This window comes from Dendroctonus ponderosae, unplaced genomic scaffold (assembly GCF_020466585.1).
Source record: "Dendroctonus ponderosae isolate FM_Combo_2020 unplaced genomic scaffold, Dpon_F_20191213v2 Dpon_F_20191213_4, whole genome shotgun sequence".
NCBI classification, from domain to species: domain Eukaryota; kingdom Metazoa; phylum Arthropoda; class Insecta; order Coleoptera; family Curculionidae; genus Dendroctonus; species Dendroctonus ponderosae.
In genome coordinates, this window is record NW_026018611.1 from 391,009 (window position 1) to 413,817 (window position 22,809).

The 22,809-nt window shown below is 37.6% G+C and overlaps 1 protein-coding gene across 3 annotated transcripts in view; it reads left to right on the forward strand.

Moving 5' to 3' along the window:
* The window catches only part of LOC109543874 (suppressor of lurcher protein 1), a 97,997-nt gene that overhangs the window by 53,977 nt on the left and 21,211 nt on the right, over nt 1-22,809 (forward strand). For 2 of the 3 annotated variants that reach the window (XM_019913797.2, XM_019913798.2), the window contains exons 6-9: nt 8,068-8,224; nt 8,848-8,907; nt 18,049-18,260; nt 20,505-20,576. In XM_019913797.2, the coding sequence (XP_019769356.2) occupies nt 8,068-8,224; nt 8,848-8,907; nt 18,049-18,260; nt 20,505-20,576 (501 nt within the window). The remainder of the gene's footprint in view (nt 1-8,067; nt 8,225-8,847; nt 8,908-18,048; nt 18,261-20,504; nt 20,577-22,809) is intronic. The other variant, XM_048665982.1, reaches the window with a different exon arrangement.

Consider the following 22,809-nt stretch of genomic DNA (forward strand, 5'->3'; position numbering starts at 1 on the left):
CCTACTCGTTTAATTTGATCTGAAAGTCCCGGAATAAATGGAATGAAAAGGTTCGTAATAGGTTTATTTTGATTTTGTTTTGTTCGTGGGAATTTTTATTGTTGATTTTTAAGTTCAAACTGGCGTTGAAAACGTGAAATAAAAACGATTTGCAGGCACATTTTTCAAAATATTTCAGTGCGCGATGAGAAGCAATTTAATATTCATATTTCTGAACGGTATAGACAAATTGTGGCTTATTTTACTGCAAAACTTACCAATTTATTCAGAAAATTCTTGGATTTTTAAAACTGTTGAATCTAGTCTTCGAAACGTGAAATCAAGGCGGTTTGCAGGCAACTCTATAAAAATCTGGCAGGGCACAAGCAGAAGGACTAGAATTTTGAAACTTTTAAACTGCATAGACAAGATGTCTCTTAATTAACTGCGAAACATGCAAATGCAATGCAAATGTATTCAGTAACATGTTGATTCTTAAAGAAAACTGAAACTTTGCGCTCAAACGTGACATAAAAACAATTTGCACGAATCTTTCTAAAAATGTGTCAGTTCGCAAAGAGAAGGGATAGAATCTTGAAAGTTGTAAACTGTGCAGACAATAAGTGTCTTAATTAAACGTGACACTCTCAGATTTAAGCAGTTTGGCGTTGACTTTAAAGAAAAGTTGAAACTTGCGCTTAAAACGCAAAATAAAGGCGGTTTGCAGCCACTTTCTAAAAATGTGTCGGTCCACAACCAGAAGGGGCAGAGTCGTGAAACTTCTAAGCTGCATAGACAATAAGTGTCTTCATTAATTGGGAAAGTTCCAAATTTATTCAGCCTGGCGTTGATTTTTTTTTAAGTTCAAACTGGTACTCAAAACGTGAAATAAAACCAATTTGCAGGAAACTTTCCAACAATGTCTCAAGATGCAACAAGATGAAATCGAATCTTGATCCTTCCAAATCCGCTTAAAAAGAAGCGTGTCTTAATTAATTCCAGAGTTTCATCTTTATTTCGCAACAGGTTGATTTTTTGCCAAACTTGCGGCCAAAGCGCAAACTAATGGCTTTTTACAGGCAACTTTCTAAGTCAGAATTTTGAAACGTCTAAAATTAATAGACAAAAGTGTCTTAGTTAACTGCAAATTATTTCCAAATGTATGAAGCTAGTCGTGGATTTTTACAGAGAGTGCAAAATAGCAAGAAAAGTGTGAAATTAGGACGGTTTGGCAGGCAACTTTCTAAAAACTTTTCAATACGCAGCGACACGGAAAAAACTCCCATTCATTTGGGCATGAAATGTGAAATGTGGATATTTTAAGCAAATATTAATATACACATTGTTGAACTGATTTTTACGGAGAAATATTATTTTGAGGAAAATAATTTGAAATTGCTATGTAGGCCTTTGTTGAATAAACCGAACATGCACCCGAACAGCTTTTATTTAGAATTAACAATAACTATTTTTATGCGTGAATATATTGAATTCCGGCACGATGCCAGGAAATTAGAGAAGTGGACTTTTTTGCGCACAGTTAGGTGAATACATTGTTTTGTATGTATGACTATTAAACTTTTCAATTCGTCATTTTCTGTTGCAAATTAATTAAAATCGGCAGCAAAAAGTTGAAATAAACCAAAGAATCATTGACTAAATAAATGACAAAACCCGTAAGAGTGGCCGAAAAAACCCCATTCTGAGAGGCAACAATAAAACTAATTTTACAATGCGTAAGTTCGCTGTTACTAAAACATTTGTCGTAGTTGGAGCACGTTTTCTTGCTAGTGTGTTTTTATTGCGGCCAGCGAAGTAAAGCTAACAAAATTTATTAGTTGAAGGTGCGATACGAGGAGGGACTGGCAATTTCATTCGAAAATTGTGAGCTCGAAAGGATGAAACCATTCGTCACGCCAAGATTTATGCCAGGACAGTTTTTATCGGGAATGGCCTCCACTTCAAGAGGGGCAAATGCACACTAAACTCATTAATGTGCCTCCAGTTAAGCGGAAAGAGTTTTGAACGACAATTGTTTGCCAGCTATCCAATAAAGCTCGAGCTTTGCCACCTGGCAAATGGGGATTGATTTGCTCTCTAAGAAACCGCCTTTAAAAATGCTCAATTCTGAGAGAACAATTGAGCACAAACAAAGTATTCCCATGAATTCAATACGTTTCTCTATCGAAATTTGCCTGAAATCAAATCTAAATTTAAAAACTGCAATAACAAAAGCATTCGTATGCAATGGTGAACGGCGCGGCTCTTTTCATGTGAGCTTTTTCCAATATTTTCCACAAGGAAACTGCGGCTTCAATTCGGCTAAGCTTAATTCAATTTTCGAATGGACTTTTGCATTTATGTTTCATGAGTATTCCTGACGCGTATTTTGCAAAACTGATCGTGATGCGCATTTTAACGGTTTATCTGTAATGGATTAGTTGGATTTGCGATCGATTCTGTTTTATCAGTCTTCCCCCATATCTGTACGCTATTAATGAGCCAATATTATTAATTGCAGGTCGGGGCAGGGAAGAAGGAAAATGTTTGCATCCAATATAAGTGTATTCTGTTCTATGCATATTTGAGCTTTCGCCATTTGTTTGCGTTTAACTTGTACGCTGAAGCCTTTGCTATGAATGTGTAGAATTTCAGCTTTTAGTCTGATTGAGTGCGTCTTTTTCATTTTTTAGAGACCCGCCTGTCATGTTGATCACACTTCTGAGAGAGTGAAAGTTTGAAAAATTCCCGCAATTTTACTAATAAAGCAAAGCTTCTGAATTTTTCCCAACTTACCTTATAAACTTTCTACTAGAAATTCCCAGAATTTCAGTTTCAAACAATTGCGAATTTCTGAGTTGCCAATTTTTATACACACACACACGCACGATTGGGATGTTTTTCTGAATTGTGAAAAATATGGAAATTTCCACAATTTTCACGAACAGCGCGAACCTACTGATTTTTTTCGCATTGCTCAACTGAACTTTCTTCTTTAAAGTGCTAAAAAGATCAACTGGAATTTCCGAGTTTTGAGTTTTTATGCACAGACGCGCACGGCAGGGAGGTTTTCTTGAATTGCAAAACGTTTGAAAATTTCTCTAAATTTGTCTAACTACGTGAACGTTCTGAATTTTTAACGACTGATCCACTGAACCCTCATCTATAAATTCCTAAAATTCTTGTATAGGATCAACCGGGCTTTCTGAGCTGCGAATGTTTATTTAGTCACTAGCCCAGTTGGGATTCTTTTCAAAATTGCAAAAAGTGAAAATTTTTAGAAATTTAACAAGCGGCGGGAACATACTGAATTTTTCGACACTGATCCAATGAACTTTATTCTGCAAATTCCCAGAATTCGAATGCATATCAAACAGTATTTCTGAGTTGAAAATTTTTAAACACAAACGCGCACAATTGCGACGTTTTCTTGAATTGCAAAAAGTTTGAAAATTTCTCTAAATTTGTCTAACTGCGCGTACGTTCTGAATTTTTTAACACTGATCCACTGAACTCTCTTCTATAAACTCCGAAAACTGCAGTATGCAAAGGAATTTCTGAGCTACGGATTTTTATTTACCCACGAGCACAGTTGGAATTCTTTTCAGAATTGCAAAAAGTTTGAAAATTTCTGGAAATTTTACAAGCAGCGGGAAGCTACTGAATTTTACGGCACTGATCCAATGAACTTTCTTCTACAAACGCCCAGAATTCGCATGAAGATCAGGACGTATTTCTGAGTTAGTTGAAACTTTTTAGACACAAACGCGCACATTTAAGCTGTTTCCCTGAACAGCGAAAAGTTTGAAAATTTCTATAACGTTAACTAGCCGGGTGAATTCGTCCAATTTTTCCACACATATCAACTAAGTCTTCTTCTAAACACTGCAAAATTTCCTGTTTAGAACAACTCAGAATTTAGGAGTTGCGAATTTTTATCCGGGGGAGTTTCTTAGATCATCAACTCCTCAAAGCCGGAAAAAACAGCAACTAAACCAACTCGATTGAAAATATTAAAAAATGCCAACAAAACCCACCAGACAGGAACGCAGCTATTAAAATAATTGCGATTGTGATTACCTTAATAAAGTCGACAATAGAATCAAAATAAAATTGGCTTTGTGATGGGTTTCGTTGCTTAATTACTACAAATGGCTTTTTCGCCGGTTTTCCACGATATCGGGGGTTACATTAATGGCTAAACCGACTAACCAATCGACTCAATTTCAGGCTTCCAGAAACATCAGTCTGGAAAATCATTAATAACCGTTTCGCCCGACAGCCAGCATCAACAGCAGCTCTAATTTGAATTGTTTGTCGTTAATGTTCGAACCGAAAATAATGAAAACAAATTCTGGGCCTCGAAATGCCTGTTGTTATTTTGTCTACATACAAAATATGTGTTCGGTTCAGCTGGTTTATTAGTCAAGTGGGATTTTCCTTGTTTCGCTATTTTTAATTGATTTTTTCCTGTTTAAACCCCCCGTGCGCTCACCATCTCCAAATAGCTTACTTATCCCGTTAGCTAAACACCGACAAAGTTTAATATAATGCTTTTAGGAATCATAGTGGAAGTTCAAGATGAAATTGCTTTTAAAATAAACTCGGGAACTTGCCAACTTTTCCAGATTAAATCATATTAAAGTTGTTAAAACTATGTCGAACGAGCAAATCGTAAAGACACGAATCTTTTTTAAAAACTTTTCAGGATTTCCGCCAAGCAAATGGCGAACGTTAGATCGAAAATTGTCGGAAAAGGAGGGCCCCCCGCACCGATTCAATGTATTTTTCCCGAAAACTTCAATTCGACCGTGTCTAATGGCTTTTACTAATCTGACTTTCTGAACTCCAGTTACGAGCAATTCAACTTTCCCACAGCGAACCGAAAACTAAACATTCTTTTGGCGGTGGTGCAATCTTGTTCCGATCATCAGTAGTTTATTCGCAACCATTCAAAGGCCAACAAGAGGAGACAATTTTTTAAACGGTTGTAAAAGCGCTGAAAAATGTTCTCTCAATTCACCGTAACGAATTTTTATCCCTCAATCGTCCATTGGATTTGCGAAGAGATACAAATCGTAGCAAATCCTTTGTGAAAAAGCGTAATCAGGAAACAGTAAAACAACCGTTTCCTGTTGGACTTTCCCCCAAACAAGCTCTTTTGAGCGCAACAAAGAACCCATTAGGACATTGTAGTAAATTTGATTGCCAACCGAAACAGTTTAATAAATAATCCCGACTGAATGTTAAATAGCCGGGGCCGAATCCCACATAAATCACTGGAATGTACTTGTATAGAGCAACTATTCGGAAACTTTCCCATACATCCAGGTGGCACAAAGCCGGTAATCGGGTTGTTTCAAAACTCTCTCCAGCACTCTATAATATCTTCAATTTTACCACCTTTGCCATGTTATATTCATAAATATCGCCGCTGGGTCCAACGTATAAATTTCGAGCAAAATAGCCGCTGAGATGACGGTAAAATGGAGCCAGTTATTCGGCTACCGCTCTAAACAAACTTCAAAGGCCGCAAAATTAATGTACATTTGAAAATCCTTGATGCCGGCACCTCAAATGAAACTTTAAACGGAACTTTCAGGTTTACATTTCGAATTAACTGCTGCCAGAATGGGCACTTTGCAGCCAGTGAAAATGCATCAAATAGTCCGAAACTACCATCTGGCCAATGATAGCGGTTTAATTGCATATTTAACTTGTTAATTTGACAAAGCTCTGTTAAAACAAATATTACCGGAGATTCACAGACGCGTTTTGCTCTAATTTTCAGGTTCAGCTAGCTGGTGAATTTTCGAGGAATTTTCAAACTTTTGGCAGTTCAGAGACGCAATCGAACCGTGCGCGTTTGTGTATGAAAATTCGTAACTGGGAAATTTGGGTTGATTTTATACATTGGAGTTCTTGGCGTTTGTAGGCGAAGATTCATTTGACTAGTATGGAAAATCTCAGAAGGTTTGCGCCGTTTGTTAAATTTGTGGACATTTTCAAACTTTTCAGAATTCAGCCAAACATCCCAACCGTGCCTGTTTGTCGATAAAAAATCGTGATTCAGAACTTCTGGTTTATACTAAAGGTAGAATTCGGCCAGTTCTAGCAGAAGGCTTAATGGATAGGTGTGGGCAAATTCAGTCGTTTGGCGCTGTTTTTCAAGTTTCTAGCAATTTTCAAACTTTTCACAAATAAAATATGTGTATGTGTATAAAAAGTCGCAACTGAGAAGTTTGGGTTGATCTTATACTGGCGTTCTGGGAGTTTATAGAAGAAAGGGCAGTGGAGTAGTGAGGAAGTTCAGTGAGTTCGCGCTGTTTCCCAAATTTCTGAAAATTTTGAAACTTTTTCGTCAAAAAAAACATCCTTACCGTGTGCGCTTGTGTGTAAAAATTCGTAACTCAGAAATTCCAGCTGATCTTATACTGAAGTTCCGACATTTTAAAGAAGAAAACTCAGTGGATCGGTGTGAAAAAATTCAGTAGATTCGGACTGTTTGTAAAATTTCTGGAAATTTTTACATTTTCCACAATTCAGAAAAACATCCCAACCGTGCCCAGTTAAATATTCCCTACAAAAGTTTATTGGGTTTTCGTTCTTCTTAGAGAATTTATTAAAGTGAAAAAACGTTGTTTTAAGAGTTTAAGAGAACGAATCCAAATACAAAACTCCAACTCAAATCAATTAAATGAAACACATTTTCCCATTCAGGAACGTAACAGGCATCGGTAGTCTCACTTGCACACATGGTGTTTACGGGAGATGCAGGATTGCCATGCGTTGCTGCGTTCCAACTTGGCACCACCAGCGCTTGAAACTGAATTCAAGAGTCACTTTACGAGGCTCAAATTACCAAAAGTACTGAACTTTATTTAGAACATATTGAACAGTTGATACGATTTTCGTAGTTTTGAGGCTTTTTTAAGAGTTCGCCGACAAAGCAAAAATTTAAAAAAAAATTCAATTTATGCTTCAAACTTTCATAATTTCGAGGAGGAATGAAATAATTGCGGCAATCCACCCGCATAAATTAACAATTCTTAACATGCTTAGTTGCCATTTTTTAGGGAAATTGAACCTCTAAAAAATTTCATGGATTTTCGATTTTATCAAGTAAAAAAGCGTTGTTTTAAGACTTCAAAAACACCAGACATGTATTTTGACAAACGAACTTAAAACAGGAAACTATTTAAGTGAAAAACAAAAAAATTTACAATTTCAGTTGCGGAGGCGTGAACACTTGAACTCAAATCAATTACATGAAACTCGTTTTCCCATTCCAGAACGTAGCAGGCATCGGTAGTCTTACTCGCACACATGCGAGTCTAAGGCAGATGCACGATTGCCATGCGTTGCTGCGTTCCAACTTGGCACCTCCAGCGCTTAAAATATTCCAGTTTTGAATGCCTGCTTTATTAGACTACAGTCAAGAGTCACTTTAGCTCAAGCTCAATATACCAAATGTAGAGAACTTTACTTAGAAGCGATTGAATAATTGATGATTTTCGGAGTTTTGAGGCCTTTTTAAGGTTCGCCGCCCAAGTGAAGATGCTAACTGTGCGCACTACCGAAAGCCAAAAATTTCCAATTGATGCTTCAAACATTCATAATTTTGGACAATTAAGAATGCGCAGCCATCCACCCGCATAAATGAACAGCCGTTAACATGCTAATGCGCTTCAAAACGCGCTTGATAAAATGGGCAAATATCCAGCCGAAACCAATTAAACGATGATCAGGGACGATTTTTCAAATAATCCCGTTGCTCAAGACGCCGACCATCATTTCTTCGACCTTTTTATTATCAGTATTTTCAATTTATTTCCCTCGAGAACGTGTTCTTGAACGTCGACCTGCCTTCCATGCTTTATTTTGAATTTATATGCATGCGGCGTACGTTACCGTGTTCAGCCAAATCGCATTTGTGTTCAATTTTTTTTGTTCGTTTGTTTGTTGCCCTCGCAAAGTCCGGCTTTACTAAGGGATGTAGAGGTTTTTGTTGTAAAATAAACTGTGATGCTTTGGATGAACTGTTTTTCCCAAACGCGTTCCTCACCGTCTCAATGGTGGTTGTTCCAGGCCATTTTCGAACTGACGGCACTTTGCTTTCCAACACAATGTGCGACTACCAGTTTTCCAGCGCTGAAAGGAATCAGCCCTACGGGAAGTTTCACTCGCCCCGCTATCCTTCCAGGTACCCGAAGAACGTCCGATGCACTTATACGTTTCAAGCAAGGTGAGCAAAGTACAAATTAGATATTTAGTATGGAGCACTTTCATAGTGGAAGCCTGATTAAATTGGCCGAGTTTTGATTTATGAATATCCCGAGTGCATTGCCGCCGGGCTTTTTAATAGACTCTTAAATTGATTTATCCAGTGGCCGTTGAGTTTTTATTTGAGTCTCCAGGGGAGCACAAGTCATTTATCCTGATTCCGTTCGAACAGGGCAACATGTGGCCGGAAAATCTGCCAACATTCTCTGGCGATTTAAATTAATTCCGGTTTTTTTGGCATCATGGGGGAAACTACTAGAAGATCGGGGCCAAATGAAAGCTGAAGAAGAATAAGAAGGATGTTTTTCGTTGGTTGAAGAGTTTCACACCCAACTCCAACTTGTAATAATTCATCATGCAATATGCACGATCCTTTTATTACGCTCAGTCTGCTTTTAATTACTCCGGTCTTTCATCTTGCATCTGCCTAGGCGAGGTTGCATTAAATTAGATACAAATGTGTGTTCGCATCAGGCTCAGCCAAGGGAAATAATCCTGCATAACTCTCGACCCTCACGGAAGCGAGTCGAGTACTCATAACTGCGAGCAGAAGCGGCTCTAACTGTATTTTCTTTTAATTTTCAGGCAAAGTGAACGCATACGCATCGTTTTCGAGGAAGTCGCTTTGCAGAAGGGCGATCTCAGGTAAGTCGATTACAGCCCTTTTGTTTATACACGGTGGTTCAAGAGGTTTGAGTGTCTTTCCGCGGGTGAAACGTGCTAAATGTTCTGTTGCTTAGAGTGGGAGTGTTTTTTAACAAATAAGAGCTCGTTCTCAGTGTGTAGTAAGACTTGAGGAAATTATGTTTTTTGTTTGAAAGCAAAAATTTTGAGGCAAAGATTTTACGAGAATGATGCAGTTTTCGGCCATTTTTTTGGCCCCGCACACTGAAAAATCAACGTAAATAACGTGTGAGTTGAAAACCTCTGAACTTAGGAAGACAGTCGACTATAAAAGTTCTGAAAATAATACCAAGATCATACTGAAACCTGAATTTTTCCAACTTGTAAGCGGAGGTCAAAAAATGAGTTTTTTTCGCAAACTCACCAGAACTCAGCAACCCATAACTTCTGATCCAGCGCTTGGTTCGAGTTGGAAATTGCAGGGACTTAAAAAGTAGTAAAAATGTTGTTTAACTCGCAATGAAACCTGAAGTATTCCGACTTTGTTGCCTGACGTCAAAAAATTAACGTTTTTCGTAAGTGCGCTCTGCTTGTGCAAAAATGGATAACGTCCGAATCAGAATAACTGTACGAGTCGAAAATCGCCGAACTTATAGAAAACAATCGACTACAAAATTTCGCAAAATATCGCCAAAGGTTCACTGAAACCAGATTTTTTGCGGCTTTGCAAATGGAAGTAAAAAATTGGGTTTTCTACTAAGGCACGCTTTGCCCTAAAAATCCCTAAGTTGTGATCGAAAACCAAGCATAAGTAAAAAATTCTTCAAAAAATGACGTTGGGTTCAGAAATGCGCGAAAAATTCACTAACTACTATTGTTTTTGGGAACTTTGCAACTGTGGGCCCTAAACTGAAAATTTCCATTGAAGCGAATTATCTGCTTTAAAAAATATTTTCTTTCAATCTAGCAGCTTAAAACTTTCACGGTCTAAAGAAACATACCTGAAACCTCAAATTTCAGACAATGTTGTTCAAATTACACCGCAATTGAAATTTTGGCCAATTTTAAACCGCTTAAAAATTGCTCCTTTTTGACTAAAAGTAAGCAAAAACACGAATTTCTCAAAACATGTAGAATACATTATAGCAAGAAACATTTGAGAAACTCATTCAAACTGCAATCGATCAGATTTTTTTACATCTTTGCAAACGTCGGCGTTAAAATGAAAATTCTCGTTCAAGTGTATTCTCTGAATTAAAAAGCATTCGCTTCTAATCCAACACCAATAGCAGCTTGAAACTTTCGGAATTTCTAGAACACACTTGAGCCTCAAAATCTAGAAAATCTTGTTCAAAGTACACTGCAATTGGAATTTTAGCGACTGTGGAATCGCAAGTTAAATAATAAACAGCTTCACGCACGTGCACGCTCACACCTAAAAATTCGTAACTTCTTATCAAAGAGAATAAACCGCATTGAAGTTTCTCGAACTTATAGAAGACACTCAGGCAAAAAGTTCTGGAAATTTTCTGGAAAGTGTAAATGATCTTAAATTTTTGTAGCTTGGTGAATGTTTGCCTCAAAATGGAGTTTTTGATTCGAGTGCACCCTTTATTTTCAAGGCTCCTCACTTCTATTCTAAGAGGAGTAGCAAATTGAAACTTTCGCAGTTTCTATAGGATATTTTAGCCTAAATATCTTGAAAATTTAGTTCAAATTACATGATAATGGTGATTTTTTCTGCTTGAAATTCAACTTAAATAATGAACGCGTTCACTATATGGCACGCTCCCGCCTAAAAACTGCTGCCTTCTGATTGAAAGGAAACAAAAGCATGAAATTTTCCAAAGATATAGAAGACACTAGAATAAACAATTTCTGAGAAAGTCATTCAAATTGCAAGCGACCACAACTTTTGACAACTTTGCAAATTTGGCCAAAAATGACAAATTCTGTTCAATCTGCTTGAAAAATTCCCTATTTCTGATCCATCCTCAGTAGCCGTTATAAACTTTCCCAGTGTGTAGAGAATACTTGAGCCTCAGACACGAAAAATTATTGTTCAATCCATACCGCAATTGAAAATTTGGGGCATTTTAAAACGCTAATACAACAATGAACGATTTCACGCAAGCACGCGCATTTTTAAAGCACATTTTAACTTCTGTCCACAAACACAGAAAAACATGAGATTTTTCCAACTGACAAAAGACACTAAAATTCAAAAGGACTGAAAATTTTATTAAAATCGCAAATTATTCTAAGTTTTGTCGACTTGGTAAATGTTTGCCTAAAAATTGACGCTTCCATTCAAGTGTATTTATTCTCTTTCTAAAACATCCGCACTGCTGTTACAGAAACAGTAGCAAATCGAAATTTTAACAATGCATATGGGATACTTTACCTTGAAAAGCCTGAAAATTTTGCAGAAATTACATGACAATTGTGATTTTTGCCGGTTTCAAAAAGCAACTGGAATAATGAAAGCGTTCCTTTATAGCACGGTCTCGGCTAAAAATTCCTAACTTCTGATCTAAATCAAGCAAAAACATGAAGTTCTCAAAGGATATAGAATAGACTTGAATAAGAAAAATTTGAGAAACTTATTGAAATTGCAAGAGAGTATAATTTTGGACAACTCTGCAAATGAAAATTTCTGTTCAAGCGCATTTTGTATTGTAAAAATTTCTCACTTCTAGTCCAGCTTTAGTAGCGAACTGAAGCTTTGACACTGTATAAAACACACTTCACTCTCTAAAGACGCAAAATTTCGTTGAAATTACATAACAATTCGAATTTTGGCGAATGTCGAAGCGCAAGTCAAAAAATGAACGCTTTCAAGCAAATACACGCTCGCCCCTAAAAATTCCCAACTTCTAACTCCGGGCAAGCACAAACCTGGAATCCTCGCAACTGATCACAGACTGGCTAACCTTAAAGCGTTAAAAATACAAATCACATTGCAAGAAAGCCTGATTTTTTCCAACTTTCTAAATGCCAATCAAAAAGTTAAAAATACCCTTTTCATGTTCATTTTTTAATCTGAGCCGACTGGCACTTAACCATTATGTGCAGATACTAAACGAACACCCTGTGCCCTTCCACAACAGTGAAACCGTTTAACTCTCCAACCCAAATCTGCATTTTTTTAAATCGCAGATTCCTCCTTCTTTAATTATTTCCGATAGAAGCGCACAAAATCTGGCCTCCTTTAAGTACCCAACAGTAAACTGATTTGCTTTAATCGAAGGGCCAATTTGGGGCAAATCGTCAATACAATCGACTTTATTGTGATCCGATAATTAAAAGTCCACAAAAGGGCGGACAAATCCATCAACTTTGACACGGTAATTACCCGGCAAATACAGACCGAATTGGGTTTTCCTGCAAATATTTGCAGCGTTTTCGGGGCACATATTAAAAATGCCACGTTCCCGAAATACCTGCGAAAAGGGTGTTTGAATATTCAGCCAGCTCGATCATCAATCAATGTAAACCAGCATCTCGACCCGTAGAAAGAGCGATTTTTTTCCCGGAGAAAAAAAGCCGGTTTTGCTGAAATAATGGTCATAATTTGGACCATTTCACTTCCTGGCGCCTGTTCTTTGTAAGTCATTGGCTATGAATAATGTTGCCGGGTTAGGCTAGATAAATTGAGTGAAAATTGATGGGAAATTTCCGGGCGTTTTCAACTACCCTGTTTTGAGTAAGAATGTTGTAAATCTCGGAAAAAACGCCTGGAATAGTTGGCGCGGTTCCAAAGCGAATTGCCCGAATAATTGAAACTAATCGGCCATAAGGACGTGTCTTATTAATGGAAAAGAAGACACCGACAGAAGTAGCATCGTATTTCATTTAATTCGGTTGTTTCGTGGAATTACCGCAGCAAAAAACCGGCAGATAAATCGTCTCACACAGTGGCTGGCCTAATGGGGTTGATTGGGGCAGAAGAAGCAAATTGATCAATTTTTTTTATAAGTTGCACTTGAGTGGAAAAGTTAAATGATTGAAAGTGAATAGTTCGTCCATAAGCTCCTGCTAACGACGATTTAGGAGTTCACGTGCCTTAGCAGACCTGATGTACAAACATAAATTTCGCTCACGCTTCGATGGGCGCATTTAAAGGGGTTTATATCCGGTGTTTTACGTACCTACTTCAATTTTTAATGGGCCCACGAACTAAAGATGCCCATTTGTCAGGAGCCTGCTCATCTACTTCATGGGTCTAATGGCAATATTTATTTCATTGGCCACTTTAGACTTACTGCGGTTTTTATGGGGGGATCAGGGTTGAAATCACTCAGATTTTGGGATTTTGCCTGGTTTTGACCAATTGGTATCTAAGTTTTTTTGACAAGGATTTTTGTGACTGTTTTGTGCAAAATTGATTCTTTTATCCTGAACTGCCAGGAAATGTTGCCGGGTTTTAAGCACGCCTACAACTCTAATTGGGCCTTAAAGTAGCACAATCGGACTAGTTGTAAGCAAAATCGCACTCACATCTACCCCACCTGAATTTTTGGAATTTTTCAAACTTAAGCCTGCAGATCCACAGTTAGTTCTGCCGACAAACTTTCATACAAAAAAATTTGCATTTCAAAGCAGAGCAAACAGCCCATCGAATTTCTGCGACAGAACGAAGCATAATCAAGCGCCACAAAAACAAAAATGTGTCAACATGCAAGCATTTTTGGATTTTTAAAAAACGTCTGGACTTGAGGCTGCAGAACCGCGTTTGATTCCATCGACAAACTTCTAAAAAAAGTAATTTGAAATTTAACATAGATTCAACAGCAAATTGAAATTTCTGTGTCAGCAAGAAGCATAGTGAGGCCAAAAACCAAAAAATCGTCAAGATTGCAGCATGTTTCGATTTTTAAGAAGCATCTGGCCTTGAGTTTGCAGAACCGCTGCTGAGTCCATCAACAAGCTTCGAACAAAAATACATCTGAAATATAACGTAGAGCAAGTGGCTCATTGAAATTTCTCTGTGAGCAAGAACCATAATCAGGCTTCTCAGAAACCAAAATTTGTCTAAATTCAAGTATTTTTTTATTTTTAAGGAGCTTCTGAGCTTGAGCCTGCAAAACCGCGGTTAACTCTATCGACAAACTTTCATAAAAATACATCTGGTATCTAACGCAGAGCCAAAAACTCATCGAAATTTCTACATCATAAAGAAGCTTAATCGAGCTTCACAAGAACAAGAATGCTCTGAACTTCAATTACTTTCTATGTTTAAAAATCTTCTGAATCTGAGCCTGCAGATTTGCGATTAAATGGATCTACAAACTTTCATAAAACTAAATCTGCATTCTAATCCAGAGCAAACTTGAGCCACTTCAACTTTCGGTATTATCAAGGAGCATAATGAGGCTGTACAAAACCAAAAATTCTAGAAAATCCAAGCACTCCGAACTTGAACGTGCACAATGCAGGCGAAATTAGTCCACTGAAGCTTGGCTCACCCCGTAGAATTATTTCCAAGCATCCACAACTCATAAGGACTGATAAAAAGGAGAAACATGATACGACTTTTAACGTTGAACGTGATTTTCCACCCCATACTCATGGAAACGTTCAATGTTTTATTGGCTCCGAATACATTTGCGTAGCGAACGTTTCGAGCCCGACTACATAATAGTCTTAGGTCTTGACGGACGGACAAAAGACCCACTTCAAGTGAAAGAGCAGAGACTTTTTAAATTTACTAAAAAGTCTAGAGCTCTTTGCACATCCGCCAGCCTTCGAGCTAATAGGGGAGTTCATGAAAAAGACATTTCGCGTAATAAATGATGCATGCTTTAATAAATTAGGGGCCTTCGTTCTGGAAGAGGCAACCCGATGATGAAGATATGCAAAGCGAATTAACATTTTTGCCATTCGCTGTTCATGTAAAAAATGTAAACATGGGCACTTGTCACGGCTGATTAATGCGGTTTCATTAGCGACCTCAAGACGGTGCTTTAAAACGGTTTTATCGCGAGATTTAGTAAAAATTTCAACATTGGCATCAGTGAATTTGCTTTAGTAATGGTCAAGGCAACACGAATTTAATCCCAAAAGTACAGCGGAACTATTTTGTATGGAACAAGTGAAAAAAGGGATAAATTGCACCAAGTCACGAAACTGCCGGTATACAAATGAGCATTTGCGAATTTTCACTCATTTTCAGCCCCATGCATTCACTTTGAATAGTTTGTTGCGTGACATTCTCGGTTTAAGCCGAACTCGTGCGAAGTAAGAATGGCAAAAGCTTTTCAGAGTCCAATTTATGAAAATTTCCAGCCCTTTTACAGGAAAAAACCTAGCAATTTGCTCTAGCATTATCATTGTGAGTTAAAAAGATGTTGATGATGGTGATGATAACACGTTATTCCGAATAATTACATCTGCGAGGGCAGATGAAGCTCACAAACGCTCCCTTTTATCGCATCAAACATGCCTGCTCACGCTTAGTTTTACATTTGCTTTGTGCCGAATCTAACTTAATAAATCACATATCCTTGAGCACAACAAAAATCGGTTTGCCTTTCTAACCCCGAATATCAGATAATAATTTCATTCTTACGCCAGACAAAAGGGGCACAACATGAAAAAGGAGGAAGTGTGCGTGGGTTAACAATGTTATCGAACTGAGAGGTTACGCGCTGATTTTTCGCGATATAATTCGCCCTTTTCTTCAAGCCCGATTCAATACTTGCCAGGGTTTTAGCTAGAAAACTTCAACTGATTTAAGAATATTTGTTAACTTGATTTAAAACAGTTGCTCATAATTTATCCTGGTATGATACACATTTGTTTTCGCTTTTAAAGATTTGCTTTTGCTGCGCCTGCAGTGATTTACGTTCTTTTGTATAAAGCAATGAAAATGTGCCCGTCCAACTATTAAGGACTATTTAGTGTTTTTTTGAATAAAAAAATATTTTTGTCCGTGTAGATCCATTATGTTTCTTCAAAAATTTGAGGTAATCGCTAGTTCTGGTTGAAAGCGCAGAAAAATCCACTAAAGAAGAACATTTGTTAAATAAAAAGCAAAGTTGATGTGGAAAAGATGCTCATAATTTATTGTGGTATGACACACATTTGTTTTCGCTTTTAAACATTTGCTCTTGATGCGCCTGCAGTGATTTACGTTCTTTTTTACACAGAACAGATGATGTAGCCATCCAACTTTTAAGGATTATTTAGTGTTTTTGCATAAAAAAAATATTTTTGCCCGTGTAGATCCATTATGCTTCTTCCAAAATTTGAGGTAATCGCTAGTTCTGGTCGAGAGCGCAGAAAAACCCACTAATTATAAACATTTGTTAAATAAAAAGCAAACTTGATGTGGAAAAGATGCTCATAATTTATTGTGGTATGACACACATTTCTTTTCGCTTTTAAACATTTGCTCTTGCTGCGTCTGCTTCTTTATACTGTAGAAACTTCAAGTAACCGCTTGTTCTGGTTTAGAATGCAGATTTATTTTTATGGCAGTTTGTCTGTGCAATTAACCGCGGTTATGCAGGCTCAATCTCAGAAGCCTCTTAAAAATCCAAAAATGCTTCACTCTTGACGAATTTTTGTTTTTCGGAAGCCTCATTATGCTTCTTCTGACAAAGAAATTTCAATTTGCTGTTGGCTCTATGTTAAATTTCAAATGAATTTACAGAAACAGCTTCAATTTTTGGGAATTTTTGTTTTTGTGACACCTGATTATGCTCCTTTATGATGCAAAAATTTTTGCTCTGGTTTGGGATTCAGATTAATTTTTATGAATATTTGTGGGCAAATTTAACCGCGGTTTTGCGCGCTCAAGTTCACAATATTCTTAAAAATCCGCAAATCCTTGGATTTCAGGGAAGTTTTGCTTTCGAGAAGCCTCATGATGCACCGTGATGCGACAGAAATTTCAGGAGGCTGCATGCTGTAGTTTAGCGCCGAGATTTACTTTTGTGGAAGTTTGTAGGTGGAATTAATCACAGATCTGCAGACTCAACTTTGATAAATTCCCACAAATCAGACAGTGCTTGGATTTCAGTTAAATTTCGTTTGCATGACGCTTAACTACGTCCGTTTAAGCCGCTTGACCTCAAACAGCACCAAGGTTTCTTTTTCAAATAGTTTGTACGTTTTTATGAGATTCGCACGCTCAACTTGAGATGCTTCTCAACAATCGCAACAGTCTGGGATTTGCGTGAAAAGTTGGCTGTTTGACGCTCAATGGCTTCACTTTGTTATGCAAAAGGAGCAGAAACTTCCACCTGAAATCTATCGCATAAATCTAAAAAAACTCGACCTAAAAACCATAAAATTGATTAAAAAGCCGAACAAACGCTCATTCTTTTCCCGTGATAAAGGCCTGAAACAAAACCTAAACGACTACATTCGCTTCGAACTGCCTCTTCACTTAAAAAGCGAGTCGATTAAGAGCAACTGAAAAATAATTCCCATTTTGAACTTTTTCCTGGAAAAAACACTCGACTTGACAAAGAAACCTTCAACAGGCAACTTGAGCTGCTCGAACCAGTTTTTTGTAGTCGATCAGACGGGGTTTTCACTGCGGCATCAGCGCATTTTCCTGGCATCTCAACTCACCCGCTTCACTTTCCCTTAAATAGATTGAAAAATCAATTTCGGCCATATCTCTAACGCAGTATTATATTTATTGGAGTTGCTGCTGACCCTTCAAACACAATTTCCCGTCCCTCCAGAATAGAGTCAATAATAAATGCGAATCTCCGTGCGATTTAACCGAGCAAACTTCCTTTTCCATTGTGATCGGAACTCGTTTCCTTTCCATATTTGGAACAGTCGTAGTTTGATGTTTGCATTTTTTATTCGACTGATCAATATCATGCGAAACTGATGTCTTCCCAGGTGTTCTGCCTCGAAAACTGTTTAAATTTCTATGTTTCTTCACCATCTATTAACGTTTTTTTAATTAGTCAATGTTTAACCGAGTTGTCGATCCGATAATTTCCATTGATTCATTGAGTACAGCCAGCGAGCGATCGCAGGCTTTGTGTTTGGAATAAATCAACTAAAATCCCGCTCAGTAATAAAAAATGCAATTATTTATGGCATTTCCATGTTTCTGGATTCAATCGCGCCATAGAAAATGCCCCTAATTGAACGGAAAATGCGTTGTTGGTTCACAAAGCGTGATTGTTTCAGCTGCTTGAACAAGGCGGATCTGATCCGCGTGTACGATGGCCAATCCAGTTCTGATCCAGCCATCAGGATCATTTGCAACGAGGGCAGCGAAGTGGAGATTTTATCAACCGGATCTGAGCTGTTTGTGGAATTTATCGCCAATTCTGAAGCGCCTGGACAAGGCTTCAAGGCGCGCTATCAGTTTCAACTGATGGACGATTCCAACATTTTGGGTAAGCATCTACGAATCACTCAACTATGCTGGATTTTGTGTGAAAATGTGATTGGTTAACATGATGTTAATGGTGAATTGGCCCTGAAAGTGCGCCATCTCTGGCTTATTCCTAACTTCTGGATTTCTGGATCCTTTCCAATCGATAGCACGGTTGTTTTTCCTCGAGCGCCCTCTCGCATCCAGGTCAAATCGCGTTAGTGAATTTATGGAAATTTCGTCATATCGATTATCTGCTGGAAGGGTTGGAAAGTTGGAAAGCTGCGAGTGTTGAGAAGTTTCGAATGTTTGCCTCCAGATCTACTAGTGGAGGCATTTGGAGGAGGCAACATGGAAATTGAGAGTGTAAGTTTATGGACAATCCTTCAGCTATGCCGAGTAAAAGTTGCCAATTGCTGCCTGATGAGGTTGTAATTGGAGATTTATTTCTACTAAAGTTAGTGCCTAAATTGTTCTAGTTTGTTGCGTAAAAGTTGCAAGTTGCTGCTGCTTCGGGTTGATGGTACAGATTTATTTTTATGGAAGCTGATAAGTTGGCTTGGCGGCGTTTTAGAAGAGTCAATTTTGGAAGCTTCTAAAAAAATCAGGAAGAGCGGGGATTTTTGTGACGTTTTGCGAGTTGGACGCTCAATTGGTCTACTTTTTCGTGGAAAATTTGCAAGGTGCTGCTGCTTTGGCTTAAAGGTCCAGATTTATTTGTATAGAAGCATGTAAGTTGCGTTAACGGCGTTTTAGAAAGAGGCATCTAAAAAATCAGGGAGAACGTGGATTTTTGTGAAATTTTGCCGGTTTGAAGCTCAATTGCTCTATTTTACGTGCAAAAGTTGCAAAGTGCTACTGCTTCAGGATTAAAGCGCAAATTAATTTTTATGGAAGGTTATAAGTTGCTTTAACGGCGTTTAAGAAGGCTCAATTTTGAAACTTTCTAAAAATTCAGGGACTACGTGTATTTTCGTGAATTTTCGCAGCTTTTAAGCTCCATTGTTCTGCTTTCTCGTGCAAAAGTGGAAAAATGCTGCTTTTTGGGTTGAAGGTCCAGATTTATTTATCTGGAAACTTCTTTAACGGGGTTTTAAAATACTCAATTTTGAAAGTTTCTAAAAAATGCCGGAGAACATGGATTTTTGTGAAGTTTGGAAGCTCAATTGTTCTACTTTCGCCTGCAAAAGTTGCAATATTCTGCTTCTTTGGATTAAAAGTCCAGATTTATTTTTTCGGAAGCTTCTAAGTTGCCTTAACGACGTTTTAGAAGACTGAATTTTGGAAGTTTCTAAATAATCAGGGAGAACTGGGATTTTTATGAAGTTTTGCAGGTTTACAGCCCAATTATTCTACTTTGCCTTGCAGAAGTTGCAAGATGTTGCTTCTTTGGCTTACAGGTCAAGATTTAATTTTGTGGAAGCATCTAAGTTGCCTGAACGGCATTTTGAAAGACTCAATTTTGGAAGTTTCTAATTAATTAGGGAGAACGGGGATTTTTGTGAAGTTTTGCAGGTTTACAGGTCAATTGTTTTACTTTGCCGTGCAAAAGTTACAAGTTGCTACGTCTTCGACTTAAAAGCTCAGTTTTATTTGTATGTAAGCTTGTAAGTTGCCTCAATGACGCGGCGCTTTGCAAAGCTCAATTTTAGCAGTTTCTAAAAAATCAGAGAGGGCGTGGATTTTTGCGAAATTTTATGATAGTAAAGCTCAACTCCTCTACTTTGTGACGCAAAAGTTCCAGGTTGCTACCGGCTTGAGTTGGAAGTACAGATTTATTTTTATGAAAGTTTGTCAGTCGCACTAATGGCGTGTACGGAGACTCAGGCTTATAAGCTTTTAAAAAATCAGCGAGCTTGTGGATTTCATCGAAGTCTTGTGGAGTTGAAGCTCAATTATTTCGCTTTGTGTTGTTAAAGTTGCGAGTTGCTGCGGGCTTGCGTTGACAGTACAGATTTATTTTTATGAAAGTTGCATTGGCGGCGTGTTGAGAGACTCAAGTTTGGACAGTCTGAGAGAAAATGTGAGTGTTTGATTTTTGGTGTTATTTTGCGGGCTTGAAGCATAATTTTTATGCTTTCTCATGTACATGTTTCAACCTGGTGTTTGCCCGCGTTGCAAGTACAAATTATTTTTTATGGAAGGTTCTAACTTGCCTTGACGGCATGTTGGGAGACTCAAATTTGGGAGCTTCTGAAAAATAAAAGAGTGCGAGAACACGTTGTATTTGGATTTCAATAAACGGTAATTTTGGCTTTTATTGCAGACGACCTTAAATCGAACACACCTGGTAGATTCGTGCTGCCCACAGCAATCGAGCCGAATGTGAGCGAAACACGTAAGTACTGGTAAAATTACCAATTAATTTCGTGGCTTTATTCGATTTACATATGCCTAATGCGAACTGAGTTTAATTGAATTTTATGTATCCGGCAGGCAAATTGATATTATTGTAACATTAGCTGGACCAATTGAATTTGTATGCGAGAATCAACAGTTGAAATCAGCAAATGGACACTAATGATTAGCGGTATTTAATAACTTTCTTTGAGGAAAGCGAGTTTTTGAAGCCAAATTTTTGTGGGTCGATGTCTGAGGATTCGGATTCACATAAATTCACGCATCGCATGCGATTCACATTAGGAACCGCAAATGCATTCAAAGCATAACTTATGCACTACAAAAGCCAATATACTCGTATACTTCATAGAGGATCATTTCTCACTTGTCCCCATTCCGGAACGTCCAGATAAATCATGCCAAATTTTTACTCTATTTTCGGTATATATGTACTGCAATATAATAAATTGCATTTTTACCGCGGATAAAGTTATTCCTTTCCGCAGCACGGTTAAAATATTGTTCCATTTGTTCGTTTCGAATCGTAAATATTAATGCTAAACCGACTTGCAAGCCATGGTGCTATCGGTTTTGGCTGTTTAACGGCTCTTTATATGGAAATCTTCAAGTAATTGAGTATTCTGTTAGTGAGTAGATTTAAGGATTTTATTAGGGGGTTTCTATAGAAAATGAACTCATATGCTCTTGTGGTGCTAAATGGCATTTCTAGAAAGACGTAAAAATTCCTAACCACTGAAGCAGCTCGGTTTGGGAGTTTCAATTATCAAATACTCCGAAATTTTGTAGTTGAATGTCTATTATAAGTGCTGAAAATGTCAAGTTTCGGCTTTCACTGAAGCAAAAGTTATAATTTTTTAGCGTAAGTCGCGTTATTTTTCTAGCCAAGAAGAAATGCTTGTCGTGTTAGAACATTTCAGGTTTCAGCGCGATTTAAACGAAATTTTCAGCACTTTTTCAGCCATTCGTCTTCTATAAGGTCTATGATTTTTTACGTTTACCTACTATGCGATGGATAGAAAGTTATGAATTTTCGGGCAAGAGCGTGCATTTGCGGAAAAGCACATTTTTTTATTTGCTTTTCCGAACTCGTTGACAGCTTATGTTTTAATGCAACTGAAACGAAATTTTGAGAGGTTCTAAAGTCGAATGTTTTCTATAAGTTCTGAAAATTTCCACTCAGTTTATGAGCTGATTGAGGAGATACGAAATTTTGGGTGAGTCTATGAACTTGCGGGAAAACGTTCATTTTTTCACTTATGTTTACAAAATCGGCAAAAATCAGGTTTAAGTTGGACTTAGATGACATTTTCAGCACTTTTGTAGTCGAACATTTTCTGTGAGTCGTAAAATCTAGAAGTTTCACCCTTGGTTGCTTCCGAAGTTATGAATTTTTCTGAAACAGAGTGCATTTGCAAAAAGTGTTGAATTTTTCACTTGCGGTTACCAAATGAGAACAAATCAAATTTCAATGCGATTTGGACTAAATCATCAGGTGTTTTGTTTTCGCAACTTGTTCATCAGCACTGGCAAGTTTCAACTCACTCGATAAGCTACTTCAGAAGTTAGGGATTTTTAGGCAAGAGTGTGCAATTGCGAAAAACCGCGCATTTTGTAAATCGTGTTTAAAAAGTCAGAAAAACTCAGCTTTCACTGCTACGTACGCCAAATGCTGAGCAGTTTGGGAGTTGAATGTCTTTTACAAGTGCGGAAAATTTCAAGGTTTTACAATTACTGAAGCAGAAGTTAAAAATTTTTAGGCAAGAGTGTGCATTTGTGTGAAAACGTTCTTTTTATGACCAGCGCTTGCAAAGTGCTAAATATTCACGTTTTAGCGCGTTTTTGAGCGCGAAAAAGCTTAAATTTTTTGACTTGCGTTTACATAATCAGAAGAAATTAGATTTCAGGGCGATTTAAATATTATCTTCAAGTAATTTAAGGTCAAATATTGGCTATAAGTCTGAAAAACATTAATTTTTTAGTCGCGTTCAAAAAAATCAGGAAAATTCAGGTTTCAGTGTGGCTCAAACAGAATCTTATGGAAGTATGGAGGTAAATATCTGTTAGAGGTGCTGAAAATTCCAACTTCTTTGATGCACTGGTGCCGGAGTTGTGAAGTTTTATGCGAGAGCGCGCACTAGCGTGAAAACGTTTATTTTCTGACTTGGGTTTCCAAAGTTCTACATTTTCAGGTTTTAGCGCTATTTTAACGC